The following is an 18,496-nucleotide window of genomic DNA, read 5'->3' on the forward strand; positions in this document are numbered from 1 at the left end:
ATATATGCAAAAAATTTTTACAAATTATCTTTTTTTTTTTGGTTATTGTTCAAGTTCATGTACAACAAGACAATGTACCTGATCAAGAGACAATAACATGCAATGTTTCAAAATAGTTCCTATGCCAGTTTTTGTATTTATGTGAACTGCATACACCAACAAGGCCAGTTATATTCTGGACAAGCTTCCTGACATTCTATGTACTGAAAACGAAGACCACAGGTCATGCGTTTTACTAGTTTGACAGAAACGACATTTGTCTGTAGGTGAATGAATATGCACTGAATATGCAAACAGGAACACAAATGAACCAAAACCATTCAGGGCAAAAGTGCCATAACAGTGCCTTGTACTACTATACCTTATGGTTGTGATAGGTGGTTTTTGAAGTGTGCAGCGATGCAAGCAATGTCTTGGTGTATTGTTGTACACTGGGTGGTGTAGGTAGGGTAAGTAGTCGAGTGGCCAAATCCAGCACTTCCTTCCTGGTGGGTTCCTAAGGAGAAAATCATACAGAGAATATCCTGGTCATTACAATTTTTTATGCTGGAAAATATTTCAGAGTTGAATTTCAATAAAATCATTATTTTAAATTTCAAATTTCACGGTAGGGTTTACATAATTTCACTAGTCTTGAATATGAAGCAAGTACAGCCCACATGACATTGAAGATGGTCCACATGGCAAGCTAATGTGTGGATTGGTTAAATGTAGTCATGTGATAGTTTGCTAATTTGTAATCAAATATTACACTTTTCTTGATATTCAATTCTGCAAGAAATCAGTGAATGTAGCACTGGTGCACAGAAAAATTTCAAATTACGAGGGCTATGTATACTCACTTTGTCAGCCACACTGGTCACGGTGAAACAACCTTCCAGCACTTCCAAAGAACTGGCAACCATTCTATCCAGCGAGGTCAAAGGTAACGGCATGGTCACTGCAGCTTCAGAGTCTGTGGCTGGTGCCCCACTGGATGATGGGAGGCTTGTCCCAGTGGCTGATGGGAATTCATCTGGTGGTTCATCAGGCCAGCCAAAGGCCTCTTTTGTTTTACCATAGACTTTGATTGAATCCACCATAGTGACTCCCGCTGGATCAACTGATGGTCCAACTGTTGAACAGTGAGAAAATAGAAAAACGACTGTTAAAGCAGGTTCAAGTTACGTACTATTTTGTTATTCAATGTGAAACATACTAGGATCTCACTAATATATTTTCACGCACTCAAGATATAACAGCTTATGGAGCTCGAAATTTGCAGCCTGAATTTTTAATCATTAAAGTAGGCAGTTATAATAACAAAATACAATGAACACTCTTCACAATTTGTTTTCAAACTCAAAAAGTTTGTAAATGAGTAAACTCAAATCACAGCATGACAGGACTGATAATCAATAACAAAGACTGTTTATTAATCCTTTTCATAACCATGGTTTGGCCCACACTTATTGTTATCAATGGGGACTGTGGACTGGTTTACAGGAAGTAGGGGTGAACAGGTTAAACTAACAGGTGCTGAAAAGACTACACATAAAGAGGTATTATAAAGTATGTACGTTTGCTGTAAGGTACCTACCAAAGAAAGTGAACTTCTTATCAGCAGTTAAGGACTCCTCTCTTGTGAAGGGCATGTCATACCAGCGGTTACGACTCAGATTTACCTACAATGAAACAACATGATTATAAACTGCACACTTGGATGAGGGTGCTCTATCTCATCTGTCTCTTAAGGATGATAAATACCTTTTAGGCACTTTCAGATTTTTATTTTTTTCTCAATTGAACATGTCCCAAACCACAATAAAGTATACGTTTTCTGAAAGCCCTGATATAGAGCTATCCGACCAAGCACAGTGCACGGTCATTATTTGCATAAGAGTCACGTGACAAGCGTTTTGCTGAACCTTCCAAAAACCGGTTTTCCCGGCCTTATGCAAACACGCTGCAAGATTTCCGGTTGGAATTTCTTCATTGACAAGCCTTGACAATATCCTTCAAAACCGTGTCTGTGATTTTTTCTCGGAGGCTCCATTCAAATTATATGGCGTGATAATTAAAATTCCTTGAAAAGCACCTTCGTCCAACACCTTTAAGAGCGCATTAAAAAATAACAAAGGCATATAAAGGAAATCCCAGACACGGATTTTGAGTTCATTATGTTTCCAATGGACGGTGTGAATGTCAAGCAGCTAGTGTTTGTGAGCGCGAATTGACGAGGTGCCAAAGAAGGGTACTTCATTCACACATTGAATTCGAGAAAAACGCAAAAAACATGTTTTGATACTTCTACGCTACGGCATTTGATAATTAGACGTGCACGAGCCTCAACACGGACATACTTTGTTACCAAGTGATGATGTCGGCCGGGAATGACAGTTGTTCAGAGAAAAAGTCCCAGGAAAATAAAATAAATCGCGGAAAACTACCAATTTTTGGAGCCTTGCGTGTCGACACATCGCCACAGCGAATGGCTTCAGTGGGAAAAACAATGACGTCAGCAGTCATTACTGATAGCGGGCGTGTCCTAAATTCATATGCAGATAAGCTTGTTTGCGTTCCCCAGATCACACTCCCCTCACACGCTATATAGACATTGCAGAACCGTAGACTTGATAGCGTACTATCGCACTAATTGCAAAGTTAATTCTAGGACGCGCCATTGCGCAATAAAATCTCGAATGGCCCTCATTTCTACGTTTGACGCGCCACTAAGGGCGCAACATTATATGAATGGGTCAATCACGCAGAGTTCACGTAGGCGTAGTTCATACATTCGCGTAGCTCCCCCGAAGGTCATTACCTCAATCATAGTGTGACATGTAAAACGATTCAGTTACCTATCAACCTTTGCAATTAAATACCCTCTACAGCATATATGGTGGTACATAGGAAGCTGGGTAGAAAGGACTGATGTAGGGGCAACGGTGTTTTTGAGCAGTAAGCATGTGGCATGGCCGCTGAATATAAAACAACGGCACTGGCCGCTGCGTAAAGGTGGAAAGCTAGTCGACACTCGGATTTTTAACGCCGGTATAGTTGATGAACCCAGGATGATCGGCCAGTCCCTTAAATTGAAGCGTTTGCAACGTCTACCGTCCATACAAACGAAACGTTGAACACTGCAAGGAAAACGTCCATGATCGTTTTGAAGAGCAACACATTTTAGGTCGAACACATCTCGTTTTCCAGAGTAGCCAGGTCTTTGCATAGAACAACACCGCTGTGTAAAACCTTTGGCTAGAACCAATGATCTTAAATTTGCTAATACATACGAGTTATGTTTAAAAGTTGATGTATCGATCACTTTATTTAGGTCGTACGGGTTACAGTCTCGTGCTATATCAGTGTATGAGTAGCCTATTGTCGATGCGTGCAAATCGAGGGCCACTCTCGGAGAAATCCTACCACACTCTCGGAGAAATCCTACCCGTGCGCTAAGCTTTGATCATGATCGTTTCCACAGTCAAAATCACAGTCCTTAGCAATTTGTACAGTTGTTCAAGTCCGACATATCAATAATTCATCACATAAGTTACGTAAACAATTGAATCAAACCAAACGGTTTGCTGTTGCCATTATTGGGCCTGTTGCGTACGTACAAGGGACAACTTTGCAGTAGGCTTGGTTGGTTACGGGGCGCCCGATCTCCAGTATTCTCCTTTTCTTGACTTGATAGACTATTGTATTTTCTGCAGAAAATTCAAGGTTTTTACATGTGTGATGATGATGGCCCCCGATTTTCTAAAATGGCCCCCTTGGGACAGGAGTTGAGGCCAACAGTGGCCCGTTGTTTTTGAATCCTAGAATGAACACTGTGTAATTGTTTATCTAACAAGTAACATTGCGAAAAAGACGTCAACCACCGTAAAGCAGCGTGTGCAGGCTCCGACCAACCCTAAGCAAAGAGTGATAAAACGTCGCACTGCTGAGAAATCGTCGTTGACACGATGTCTTGACCACACTAAGAAAAATGACTTGCTCTCTGGTGTAGACTATGTCTGGAACTGTACGAATACTTGTTTATTGGACTAGGCTTCGACAAACATTTAATTACGGTTTATTGTTTACAGACGGAAGTAATCCTAGTGTTTGGAGAAGTCACAGCACGTCATTATGTAAATTAGCTAGTGCAACGCAACGTTGTGTCACTCAAGATGGATTATGGAAATAGCAATGCAAATGTGTCCACAATGTTTACAAAAGCTCCCCTATTTAACCGGGATAGCCACGTGCATTTGTTTTGATTTTTAAAAATCGTGAATTACATGGAAACCATTCCTTATCTTGAACTGGCGACACATCTCAATTCTGGGTCTTACTTTAAGGCGTATTCTCAGAGAATTTTGAAAATTTGACAGAAAAATGAACAATTTGGTATTTATCATCCTTAAGGTAGTATGTACCTCGAAAGTGAAAGACTTAAACTTTTTGCTCTAACTTTCCTCAAGGAATCTTTCAATCATTCTCTTTCAAAATCAAGAATAAAAATAGGGGGTCACCGTGCAAATTTTCGTACTAGAGAAACAAATTACCTAAGATTTACCGATATTAGAAATTCAAAATGGCCGCCATCCCTGTGTAAACTCTATGGAGAAAAATAAAAATTTTCGAATTTCGAAAAACTAAGCCAGAGAAAAGTTTTCTTTCACCAAGAGCTTTAAAATGAACCCCCATATGTGGTATATCAGAACAGAATTGTAAAAGTTTGAGAGTCCGAATATATGTGCCCGAGGTGCGTTCTACCTTAATGAGAAAGAGACCTTTTATAATCAGTGAACAGAAAAATACCCTGTAGGATTTTATCGACTGATAATTTTCTATAGCTAAGTGTCCATTACTTTCTTGTCATGTATAGAATTGAATCACATAGCAAAGGAAAATGAAAGTTTGACACTAAAACCTTGTGTTGATAGGTATATTACAGTTTTTTTTGAAAAAGTCTTTTCCCTTGAAAACAGTTCATGATACTTCAATAACTGTTGCTTCTTTGTACACAAAGTATTACACACACATAGTCTCATGCTTTCTTATATCGCGAGTGAAAATTTTTCATGGCATACCTGGTGTGTTCTGCCAAATATCTCAACGAAGGATGGAGCTCTCTCTATGGACTGGGTGCCTACGTGCAGACGGACTCCGACCATCACCATGTTACTGTTGTTGTTGCTGATGTCAATACTGAAACCGGCAGGCTGGCATGGTAAAAAGATCAGTAAAATATATCTCATCACTGTACTAAACACTTCGATCACTTTCTTTCAAAATCCATGAAACAATGATTTATGTGAAATATACAATTTCCGTAGTAAGTTAACTACGCGATTAAATGTCATGGTTACACAGGCTCACAGATTCATATCATTCTTACGCCCTTATTTCTCAGTTTGTGAGTCCTGTAGAATATCAGTAAACAATGAGGTTGGGCAGACGATGGTAAGTTATGAGAAGGTAAGATGGGTGTTTCAATTATAACTTTAGAGTTGGAGGTTGGTGGTCAGGTTGGAAGAAAAACTTTTTCAATCCTTCTCAACCGGCATGCATCCTATCAGGGAGTAAAGTACTTTCTGAGAATGGGTAAAACCCGTAATTTGAATGGACCATGGTACAAGCAAAACCATGCTTACAAACGCGCATCAATAATCTTTACGGCCCTGATACGGCTTTTGCGGCCCGAGGTCGTACGGCGGAAGGGCCCGAGCGTGCGAGGGCCCGTACGCCGTACGACCAAGGGCCGCAAAAGCCGTATCAGGGCCGTAAAGGTTTTATCATATACCTTATGGAATGATAAATATGTAGTTTACATAATATTCAACATTGTTTAGGAGATAAAAATGCGTGCGATATCAGAAATTCATCGCCATTTGTGTCAGTTTTTCATAAATACGATGGCCGCTTTCCGTCGCGGATTGACATACATAATGACGTCATTTGTTTACCTGCAGAATTCTAGAACGCGCAATGCAACATCCGTACTATAACGTGACCAACAGAGATCCAGGTTGAAATCGAGGTGTAAGAAGGACAAAGGCATGACGTCAGTTTCTTGTAATTTATACTGAACAGGCACGCACTTAGTATACACAGGATTTCACTAGAATTTAGAAATAAAAGCCGATGTCACCAGCACGGCTCCACTGTCGCCACGCGCAACTACGATCTGAGCGAGCAGACGTTTTCCTAATCTCGCGCTGGCTTTGTGTACGAATGGAACGTTTGCGGATAGCAACGCGCGTAGTAACCAGAATCTAGGTAGTTCAGAAATGCACGCGATTGCCCATATTTGGGCACCGGGCCGGGGCGTGATATGTAAAAAAATGCACGGATCTGAGGGCGCTTTCTCCCATAGCTTTACACAGGCACGTGAATGTAGGTATATGATAAAATATTTTATTTCCATATGTGTCTGTGCATGTCGGTTTGTTTGTACCGCCATCATGTGATCTCTTAGACGTACAGAATCTGTAAAACATAGGGCCAAAGTCCCTGAGGCTACTATAGACATGGATACAAAATTAAGTATTTCCTGACTGTATGAAATTATCTCACTAAGGTCATCCTAGGGACATGTAAACCAAATATTAAAGCTGTCTGACTAGCGGTTTTGAAAAAACAAGCGACTCAACAGTTGACAGAGTTCTGCTGTGTTATGTACAGAATATCTTTTGTGACTCATGTATTGATGAAGAAGGTGGATATCTTTGATAGCTCATTTCAGGATGGCCTGACCAAAAATGGAGAAAAATTCCGTAAAAATACAGATTTGCATATTTCATCAGACTGTATTAGTCAATAATAGCAAATAAACGAGAGATAATTACATTCCAATTAAAGTAAACAAGACTTGCTTAAATCAAGATTTACGTCATAAAAAAACAGCATATCTGTCAGGTTATAAAGAATCTTGAGCTCGTTATCTTTCAATGTCAGTATTTTCATCCTATTAATCAAGCACATTTTAACTTTCAAATTAACATTGTAAGTAAGTTCTGTTGAATAAGTTGAGACTGTACGTACTAAGAGAAAGCACACTGAAGAGACAAATGTTTGAAACTTAAGAAGTTCAAGGTCATCAAAAGCATTATAAGGAATCATGTTACACTTTCATCGCACTGTTTACACAGATTGCATAATTGCTATAAATAGCACATGAGGAATCTTACAGCCTAGCTTTACCATAAAAACCCTATCACTTTGACCACTCTTTTAACTGACCACTCTATTTTTTTCCTCAAAAAGTAATCTTATTTTATCCTTACCAAGTCAACCATAAATGGAAATTAGAACTTTCTCTATCTCTATTTATTTGACCACCCTATCATGACAAACCGTTATTAGCAATATCTTTTAGATAACATAAATGGTGGTTCAGAATATATCAAAGTTGGGATTCAGGAAAGTTGCCTTTACATGTTTTAATCCTCCAAGATGGTAAGCATTTCACTATGAACTGTCAAAAAAGTTGAACTTTCTGATAATTCCACACTAAAATTATTTTGGCTTTGATGATTTCCTAATTAATTCAATTATTTAAAATCATATTAATTATTTTTTTCTGGGTGAATTGATAGGGTTTATACAGTACAAGAATTACATACAATGTAAGTAAATTTTGACCAAAAATGACAAAAAAATTCCTTAAAAATACACATTTGCATATTTCATCACAATTTGAACAAATCTAAGTTGGGTTATCCCTAGGGACCTGTATACCAAATAACAAAGCTGTCTGACCAGCGGTTATGAAGAAGAAGATTTTTTACCAAAAACACCTTTTTTGGCATTAATTTGCCTATTTTCAACAATATCAAAAAATTAAAAAAACTAGTTTCTCAAAATCATATTTTTCATCTACACAACAAATATCAAATCAGTAAGTACTGCAGTTCTCAAGATATTTGAGTGGACGGACGCCTCACAAACGGACATACATACATACATACATACATACATACATACATACATACAGACTGACGACGGACGCCGGACGGATACCCATCCCAATAGCTTCTATAGACTATAGTCTATAGTAGCTAAAAATCACGTTCTTTTTATTCATGAGCAGAACTATTGCAGCGGTGGGCTTGAATGCTACTTGTAAACAAGTATATTTGGAAGTCAATATGTCAAAACACTTTGATGTCAAAATCTTGAAACATTTAGAGTTTATCATTATTTTCAGTTGATTTTTGATATAAATATAACAAGTATGAATGTGCACTGACTCGGATATTGGGTTATTAACCTTCTCTTACCTTAGTGCTTGCTACATACATTCCAGTCGTGTTTAGGCGGTGTTTGATCTGCTGTGAATTGTACACTTGGAGGAGGTCACTGCCACCAAAGTCCACATCATTGAGAACTTGACAGTGTTCAAAGAAATCAATGGGGAATGACACCTGACCAACAGGTCGGCCTGAACAACAAAACAACAACAACAGAATTTTGATGCTGCTTTTGGAAAGCATTATGTAATCACAATCACATATGTGAGCATTGTCTATCCTGAAAATTTTGAAATTTTTGCACAGTGGTGCTGTAAAATTACTCAGATTCTGGTTGCAAATACATGATTGAAGACAACTGGCTCATACCAGAATTTTACTGATTCCAGCAGTTATCATGCACACAGATTAAAGATTGACCTGGTCATAATGCTGCATGAATAGAAGAGCTTCACTGCCATTGGCTCCTTCTCCATATCAATAAATGAAGAAACCTTCAAAGTCATTGGCTCCCTCTTCAAATGAGTAAAGAAAATAATTTACCACTTGTTTTAGATTAAAACAAGGCAGAGTCAAGGTATATGGAAAATCTGGGTTAGATGTGAAAATCTTCTATTTCATTATCTTCTATTAAATCTTCTATTTCATCATATCAGCTGGTAATCACTTATTCTAGGTTTGTCAACAAAATTAATTCCAAGCATATTCAGACTTTTAAAATCATATTGTGAAGGTTACCTGATTTGGCTGATTTCTTCTTCTTGGTTGGTCTGAGGACACTGATGACACTGGATGGCTGGAATTGACTTGACATCCAGTGACTGGTGTTGTCAACACTGGCCATGTAGATACGTAGGCTGCCATCCTCACACAGCAGTATCAGAGTTGTCCTGTGCTGGTCTGAGCTGGCCGATGGATGTCTGATAGCAACCATGTCTTGAATCTGAAGACAGGAGAGTAAACAAAATTAGTAGATGAAAACCAACCAGTTTGTTGTCTCTTTAGTGTGTTTCTTGTGATTTCATGAAGCCAATTTATCCTGAGATATTAAAACTCCTTCATTTCAAAGAAACATTGATGTAACTTTTGATAGCCTTTTCATCATTTTGGTCTATAAAACAAATCTATTTTCTCATTTTTCTCTGTTCCCTAAAAGATGAACTGTGTACAATGTGCAATGTTATAAATGAATGAATTCAACTGACATTCACTTATCAAAAGTAACACAGTATATTGCACACACAGACTGGATTGAAAAGTTGTACACTTGAAATTTCAACATGATCTTTTCAGCGGCACATGAAATGATATTTCACAGAGAGAACAAAAATAATTGAAACGCACTAACGGTTACGGCTAATGGAAGACTGCACAGTATCATCTGACTACAGCAAGTGTATTGTTAAATGTATATACCAAGCAATGCTTTTTCTAGCTAACAGCGGAAGTCCTTCTCAAGTAAATGTCAAATTGACTTGCAACAAATCTATATAACACTTATCTGAATCTAATGTATGACTGACTACATAGTCTGTCTCCCCGATTCATGCGAACTTAATTTGTATCATTTACTTGATCAGAAATCATCAAGTGGACAAACCTTGGCCTTGGCTGGTAGAGTTTTGATTTCCTGTACCATGATAGTGTCTGGTTTCACCATCATAATCACTGGTACACCGCCAGTCTGTGTGATGCAGCATATTAGCCCTGGATGGTTTGGTACCTCGTTCCACTGGCACAGAGCCGGGCTGTTGGACTTGCTTGAACCGTTGTTACTGAAAACACACGAAAGACACCATTCAGTATTTACATCAGATTTTCTCCTTCAAAAGTGCAAGCAAAAAGAATTGAAAGCACAGTACCTTATAATTAAATAATAAGAATCAATAGTTCAGGAGTGTAAAAACTGTTGTATTTACCTCTTGAAATTTATTGGAAACAGCGGAGACAGCTTATTCATTTGTTTTCCAACTGGTGAACAGAATGTCTTGCCTGCAATAAATACACAAAGGTTCACTGTTTATAACTTTCATGCACTAAATCACACAAAAAACAATTCCTGAGTTGAGCATAAAATATAACTTCAAAGGTAGGTGATATACCACTGATGTCTGATTGCCACAGATAGGAAGAATGTCTACCAATTGCGTGATATTAATCCTCTTTCTCTCAGGGGTTAAAGGTCACAAGTTCAAAGTTGATCCTAGCTGATTATATGCATAACTTCAGATCAAACTATCTCCAATGAGTTGAATTTCATCTGAGAAGGCATTGTTCAATGGCCATCAATACCCTGAACATGGATGTGAAATATCAACATTACGCTTGACTGGCATATGTTGAGCTTGAATTCTGGAAATGTCAGGGACAGAAAACTGATGTTCTAGAGAACTGAACTACATAAAAGGAGGACTACTGTGATTCACAAATATTGACAAGAAATCAATGTTTCGGAAAAAATTCAACCTCATGGATTTACTACTTATCATCTTAGTGTCTATATCTGTTCACTTACCTTGGCCATAGCTGAAGAAGAGAAGTTGCAGAGTGTGTGAGTAATACACAGATACTCCTCCACCAGCTACCTGGCCATTGGTATCCTAGGAGACAAAGGAAAACAAATTGGTATCCACAGTTACAAAGAGAACACATGGTGAACATATCTGGTTATGACTCAATGCGAGAAATCTTAACATCAACCTGACAAAACCAATCTTCTTTTTATGTTTACTGTTATCTCAGCATGAATTGCACTTTCTAAAAAGGAGCAACTGCAACGAGCAATTGTAAGATATGATGTTATTTATATGGCTGGTGTTGCTGCTCCATGTAGAAAGCAAGGGTCCTTCTCAAACATACACGTAAGTGAAGCAATATATAGTGTTATTTCGATCACTGTTTTGTTTTAATCGCGTTTGCACCTGAAACATACAGAATTATCAAAGTTTCTCATGACCTGACAAAACTTGCTTCCCTTTTATTCACACTAAACCTGTTCACCCCATTCCCTGTAAACAGGTCCGCACTCAACATTGATTTCAATGGGTACGGGTGAAACCATGGCAGTGAAAGGGGTAAAACAGCACATCAGTGAAGTGCAAGAATTCCCTCACCTTGAGATCGTCATGCTTGACTTCCAAGACATTGGTGACGTAAAACGGACCGTGTTTAGCACAGCTGAGTTCTTCCATGGGCTGTGTGTAGATGTATCCGGCAGATGACATCAAAACCATGGTACGTGAGTCCTCTGTAAAGATGAAGGTGGCATCTCGGATCTTCCCACTTGGCAACAGAAAGTAGTACAGAGGACTCAGTGCATCCTGGGATAGGTCATAGATCTGCGATATGAAAGAAAAATACATTATGAAACTAGCACCAAATGTGAGCGAAAGAGAGAGAAAAATCCTAGTGTGAATGTCCTTTCAGTATTTTGTCTTTCACACTTGTTTAAAACTTGTTCCTAGGGTATACCATATCAATATGTCATGCCCAATCCAAGACTCATACTCTCTGTGGGTAATATCCTGTCAAGATTACCCTATTTGGGGATAATCAAACTGCAATGGTTCATACGGAGATCATCAAACTGCAATGGTTAAACCTATTGATACAATCATACGGGCTGAAAAGATCATACATAATGTAAAATTCATGTCACTGCTGGGATTACACCCATAGAAGAGGTTTCATCCATTGCTTTAGGTCATATCCACTGTTGTGGGGGTTGGGGATCATAATATGCATTACAGGGGTCACTCCCACTCCAAGGAAGCAAGCTGCTGGGTTTGAACCCTTCTTAAGGTATTATACCCATCGCTTACATCACATCCTCTGAAGGGTTTATACCCACCATTGGGGTCACACACTTCATTGGTGTCATACTCACAAATTTTCGATTTGATGGGCAGATTGAGAGGCCCTGGACAATACACTCACCTTGACAAAATCGGCAGTAACTATTGCAAGCTCACACTGTGATCCTGGCAACCAGATTGTTTTGATGATGAAGTTACCGGCCTCTAGTTGTGGATGTAAAACTAAGTGATCGGACACTGAACCTGAACTTGTGAAGGTCAGCACATGGCAGTCCTGCAGGAAAAACAGAGCACAAGTATTTCATGTACTTAAACCATTCCTTTGCATAGGTCCAACATAACCAGTAGGCTTAAAAAATAGCGTCAATGACGCTGTAGCTCCCATCCTGGACTATTTAGAGTTTGTTCTCTGGTCAGATATTTGAACATGTGTGAAAGGGATAAAGTGCATAAAGTGAAAATACTTAAATGTAATGTACTGGAGACAGTGAAATATGTTTAATGCATTTATTCAGAATATAAAATGGAAAAAATACAGAATTAGATATATCGAATACTGTGATACAACCATTAATTCAACAAGTCATTTACAATGACATAGTCCCCACTTGTAATAGGAGTATTAGTCTTGATGGGGCAGGAAAATGTGGTCATTAAGAAGTATCACTGGAGTGTATATGTTGAGATCTATGGGCACATAGGTCTGTGTCGTTGTTCCCAATTTGAAACACATGAGGCATGTCTAAGTTATGGTTCTCAATCGGGAAAAAAGATCAGACCTCTAGCAGTATTGGCCAGCCAAGAAATACATATGCGCATTATAAATGAGGTACAAGATGTGACATTTTAAGGTCTAATATCCTATCAAACTTGGAGGGTATAGAACTTGTGGTTACTGAGATATGCATATATATGTATAATCAAGGTCAACGGTCATCGAGGTAACATGACATTTTGAAAAAAAAATTATATTGCTAATTAATCCCTATATGCCAAAAAATCAGATCTCTAGCTCTATTCGCTTGCCCAGAATTAGATGTGTACATAATTAATGAGGTAAAGCGTGTGTTGTCATAAGGTCTCCCATCCTACAAAGGACATAGCACTTGTGGTTACTTATTTATTGACATTAACATATATTTTAGGCAAAAGGTCATCAAGGTCACATGACATTTGGTCAAAAAATTTCCCTCCTATAGTTATCCCTATAGAACAAAAATCAGACATCCACCTCTATTGGCTTGCTCAGAATGAGATATGTGCATAATTATTGAGGTACAGTATGTGGTGTCATAAGGTGTCCTATCATACCAAATACGAAGGGTGTAGCACTTGTGGTTACTGAGTTATGGACAAATATGTATATTTGAGGTCAAAGGTCACCAAGGTCACGTGACATCTGTCCAAAAAATTGTATTGCTAAGTTATCCCTATATACCAAAAATCAGACCTCTAGCTCTATTGGCTCGCTCAAAATTAGATATGCGCATAATTAATGAAGTACAATATGTGGCGTCATAAGGTGTCCCATCATCCCATACATGAAGGCTGTAGCACTTGTGGTTACTGAGTTATGGACAAATATGTATATTTGAGGTCAAAGGTCACAGAGGTCACGTGACATTTTGTCAAAAAAATTGTATTGCTAAGTTATCCCTATATACCAAAAATCAGACCTCTAGCTCTATTGGCTCGCTCAAAATTAGATATGCGCATAATAAATGAAGTACAATATGTAGCGTCATAAGGTGTCCCATCATCCCATACATGAAGGCTGTAGCACTTGTGGTTACTGAGTTATAGATAAATATGTATATTTGAGGTCAAAAGTCACAGAGGTCACGTGACATTTTTTCCAAAAAATTGTATTGCTAAGTTATCCCTATATACCAAAAATCAGACCTCTAGCTCTATTGGCTCGCTCAAAATTAGATATGCACATAATTAATGAGGTACAATATGTGGCGTCATAAGGTGTCCCATCATACCATACATGAAGGCTGTAGCACTTATGGTTACTGAGTTATGGACAAATATGTATATTTGAGGTCAAAGGTCACTGAGGTCACGTGACATTTTGTCAAAAAAATTGTATTGCTAAGTTATCCCTATATACCAAAAATCAGACCTCTAGCTCTCTGCGTGAACGGATGGACTCACGGATGGACGAACAGATGGACATGACCCAATCTATAAGCCCACTGGACTTCATCCATGGGGACTAAAAATTGTGTCACTGCATCCTTTTTGCAATTTGAATACGATGAGAAACTAAATTTTTATTTTTCGTGGCCTAATACATGGGAGTCTATGGAGATCTACCTTATACATGGGAGTCTATGGACGTGTAAACTAAAAATATGCAAATTTCACCACGATTTGCCCAAATTTGGGAAAGGTCACTCCTATGCACTTCCATACCAAGTTTCAAATCAATCGGACTTGTGGTTTCAGAGAAGAAGATTTTTTGACCAAAAATGGGAGAAAATTACAAAAAAATTCATGAAAAATAGCAAGTCCAAGATACTGACCCAAGATGTGCACAATCATTTCATGTCAGCCCAAAGTACTTACATGCTAATTTTTCATGTAATCTGCTCAGTGGTTATTGAGTTTTTTCAATTTTGACTGTTTTTACATTTTTTCACTTAATTTGCATATTTTTGGCAATGACAACTTCATTTGAACAAAATCTCATCTACAGCCCATCATCCATGTACACACCAAATATCAAGATCATGTACAGCGGTTTTGGAGTTTTTGATGTTGACGGACAGACATACAGACATACAGACATACAGACATACAGACATTTCCCTGACCTATAAGAATAGCTTCCATTGCCATATATACATATGGCTATGGGAGCTAATAATAATGTGTAGACTTAGAGACGCAACCATGATTACATGTAAGAATTGATATATAAGTAATATTTTCAGGAAACAACTGTTTTACTCATTTCGGAGTGAATCAAGAATTGAGATGAAAAATATAATTTGTTTCAGTTTTAACAGTGTTACACATTTGGACCAAGAAAGGTTGAAAAACTGTTACATCCCTGCATCATAAACAAAGACTTTTGGAACAGCAAGAAATGAGTGTAAAATACAATGAAGATTGCTTGTGTTGTATACAAATATCACATAGAAATCTGTCAAAGGTCACAGATACACAAAATGCAATTATTTGTCTGTCTAAACCCCATCTGTCCTTTTATGAAGCTCATATGACCTCCTGTAAAATGACGTCAATAAGATTATGAAATTAGAGTAACATTCAAGATATAATCATATAGTCTGAAGGGAAGTCAATAACAGCATTACTATGGTTTTGCCACACTGTGGTTACCATGGGGAGATATCATCTCCATAGAAACAAATATGAAAAGGCTTCTATGTTGATGAATAAACAACGTTGTCAAGGACAAACTTGTACTTCCTACGGCTTCTTGTCCGCAAATTTTGTAAATACATCCGAAGCATTGACGACAATTCAATTCAAAGTTCAGCACTGATGATCAAAGAAGCTGATCAAAACCGATTGTACAATCAATGCACATTTCCTGCCTGTAGGAAAGCTGATACAAAAACTGACCAAGTATATTGAGTCAAGCTGTATAATATAATAGCAGTTCAAGCCAGTGATTGTCTGGCTGTCATTTATGCGCTATCCAATGGCGTGTCAATCTGTCAATCATGTGAGCTATGATTTACTCACCTTCAGACCACACACCGCCAGGAAGTCTTCATTACACGGGTTGCCGCAGATATTCAACACCGTGAATGGCACGGGAGCGGAAGACAATCTCTGAAAATGTTAGACAAAGGCATTTCAGTCAACCCACAAATCATAGGTACAATATTGGTTGTAGACTCTGTCGCATTGTTGTTGGTATCAGTTGAAAATTAAACAGGTATAACCCTTGATCACAAAACAGTACCACGTCCTTATGTCGTGTTCACTTCATCTGGAAATACCTGTCCACTTCACTGTTGAATTGGCTTCAGCCACTGAAAGTATAAACTGTGTATCACCCAAGAATAATTTCCTGACAACAGCTTGTCTCACATTCAAATAAATCTGGATTCATGATACTCTCCTTTACTATTATCAATATTATTAAATTTTAACCAATTGAGATAGCGCCATCAGATCTGATGCAAAGTTTGAGTTGAAATAAACAAGTACATTTGTAATTACCCAATCATAGTCTCACTATAGCCGACTAACTGGCTGAGTAATTTGCCTGCATGCTGCTTGGATATGTGATAAGTTGGCTGTAATGTGTGCAAAGATCAGCCATATTGTGTATTTTGAGGTAGGAAGGTTAGTACTGTTGTTGAATACTCACCGTGAGAGTCAGTTTTCTTTTGCTGGAGTCTGCCTGTTTCAACAGAGCAGACAGCTGTAGTATGGTGATCTTGCCTTTCTCATGGCTCACTGCAAGGTGCTGACGACGTCCATTGGGCGACGACATCACGCACATTGCCACGCGTCTCAGCATGTGGGCGCTGATCAGTTGGCGGATGGTTTGGCCTTGGTCACCAGAGTAGTTCATGCGAACGTTTTCAAACGCTCCTTCTTGGGAGCCGAGAGTTGGTACCTGAAATGAGGAAGATAGACGTTGAATATATCTATTGGTCAAGACTGAAGAATCCTGGGCCTAAAGTTAACAATTTTACCAAACAACATAACCCTAGGGAGGTTCATTCACTTCACAGAGCTATGGGCGGGTCCCCAGAAAACCTTACAGTTTTCGTAAAGAAACGGGCCCACTGTTCTTCAGGTGTGATATGTTTTGTTTGATAGAAAGTGGCAGTAGCTCTCTTCACTGATCTTGCAGAGCTTACAACAAGGTTGAAGGAATGAGCAAATCTACTGATGGGAAGACCCATAAAACATACGATGTGTGATTTGAGCTTTTCTGTACATTGAACAGTGCAAAGATGGTCAAAAATACCAGTGAGTTCACTATTCGGAGTCAATGCACCACACAGTTTATTTTCAAAATGTCCTGTGACTATCAGTTTTAATGCTGACTTGTTCATACCCTTGTGTCCCCTATCTGTGAATTTTCTACCTATCTTATGGTTGTTCCATCTCAATTTGAGTCTCTTGAGTGAGTCAAGTTTCTATGCACTGATGTCACGGAGCTGTAACCTAAGGTATGTTAGTCTTCAATTTCAATATGGTACACAGTAACTCTCTAGGTTATCAATATCAGAATCACATAACAAGCTATTATCACATTACATGGTAGTACGCGCCTCAAAAGTAAAAGACTTCAACGTTTGCTCAAACTTTCCTCAACGAAACTTTCAACTATTCTCTTACCTAATCAAGAATACAAATCAGGGTTCACCTTGCAAACTTTGCTACCAGAGAAAAAATTACTTGTCATTTACCAATATTAGAAATTCAAAATGGCTGCTATTACTATCTTAACTCTAAGAGGGAAAATAAAACTTTTGATTTTCGAAAAACTGAGATGGTGCATTTTTTTCTTACTCAAAGCTGTAAAATTAGCTTCAAGAAGTGGTAGATCAGATCCCAGAAAAGAAGTACAAATTTGAGCATGAACATCTGTCTCCTTGGTGCATTCTACCTAAAAGTGATCTTACCATCAGCTGGTCTGTATTTTCCACTGTCTTCTCTACTGTGTGTAATTCATCCAAAGCTTTCTGGGCTCTGGCTGCCGCACCGACTGGTGACGTTTTCTTACAGCTTTCACCCATGGGTTCAACCAGCGACTGTAACATGTGCAGAATTGTGGTGGCACAGTTGGAGGACTCCTGAGAATGGTAAGGGAAACCATACCATTGTGTCATTGGACAGATATCAAATCAAATTTTGCAACAAGAAGCAACAACACTGTAGTTGACTGATTTTGAAGATCAAAATTGAAAATAACAGTGATATACAATACCAATACAACTGAATTTAATTTGCCGATCAAATATGAAAATATAACAGTATATCATGCTAGTGTACTACTTAACTCAGCCAGTTTTTGAATTTTAAAATGGCAATAACATACTATGTGAGTGTATAACTTGCCTGATTTTACTGATCAAATTTGCATACACCCATACATGGATCTCAGTCTCTGTAAATTTTGAGGGGAAATTTGCCAATGCTTACCAAGTGATTAATAAGGACATCTTTGTATGATTCAATCTGTTTACACATGGCAAGTCTTGCCTTGTTGGCCTCTTCACTGCTTTTATCACTGCTGTGTGATTTCTCAACTGGCGTCGGCGATGAGGACCGTCGTCTCAGCGAGCTCTCCGGCACTTTGTCAATGGAGAACGGGGACTGCATCGCACTCTGGGCAACGCTGGAATCCAGACCACTGCTGGGGGTTCTCTTCACCAGGGCCTGGTAAAGAAAGATTTTCATTTTTTCTCTATGAGATGGTCTTAAAGCTGCATATGACTTTTCCGACAACTAAAG

The 18,496-nt window shown here is 38.5% G+C and overlaps 1 protein-coding gene across 2 annotated transcripts in view; it reads right to left on the reverse strand.

Moving 5' to 3' along the window:
• Window positions 1-18,496, reverse strand: part of LOC139114338 (E3 ubiquitin-protein ligase UBR4-like) — a 116,783-nt gene that overhangs the window by 54,570 nt on the left and 43,717 nt on the right. For both annotated transcript variants that reach the window (XM_070675994.1, XM_070675993.1), the window contains exons 40-54: window positions 18,185-18,421; window positions 17,665-17,835; window positions 16,395-16,646; window positions 15,761-15,850; window positions 12,162-12,314; window positions 11,339-11,563; window positions 10,741-10,825; window positions 10,145-10,217; window positions 9,826-10,000; window positions 8,964-9,168; window positions 8,256-8,416; window positions 5,064-5,195; window positions 1,580-1,664; window positions 843-1,114; window positions 362-496 (exon numbers count right to left, since the gene is read on the reverse strand). In XM_070675994.1, the coding sequence (XP_070532095.1) occupies window positions 362-496; window positions 843-1,114; window positions 1,580-1,664; window positions 5,064-5,195; window positions 8,256-8,416; window positions 8,964-9,168; window positions 9,826-10,000; window positions 10,145-10,217; window positions 10,741-10,825; window positions 11,339-11,563; window positions 12,162-12,314; window positions 15,761-15,850; window positions 16,395-16,646; window positions 17,665-17,835; window positions 18,185-18,421 (2,451 nt within the window). The remainder of the gene's footprint in view (window positions 1-361; window positions 497-842; window positions 1,115-1,579; window positions 1,665-5,063; window positions 5,196-8,255; window positions 8,417-8,963; window positions 9,169-9,825; window positions 10,001-10,144; window positions 10,218-10,740; window positions 10,826-11,338; window positions 11,564-12,161; window positions 12,315-15,760; window positions 15,851-16,394; window positions 16,647-17,664; window positions 17,836-18,184; window positions 18,422-18,496) is intronic.

The sequence above is a fragment of the Ptychodera flava genome, chromosome 16 (assembly GCF_041260155.1).
Source record: "Ptychodera flava strain L36383 chromosome 16, AS_Pfla_20210202, whole genome shotgun sequence".
Taxonomy (NCBI): domain Eukaryota; kingdom Metazoa; phylum Hemichordata; class Enteropneusta; family Ptychoderidae; genus Ptychodera; species Ptychodera flava.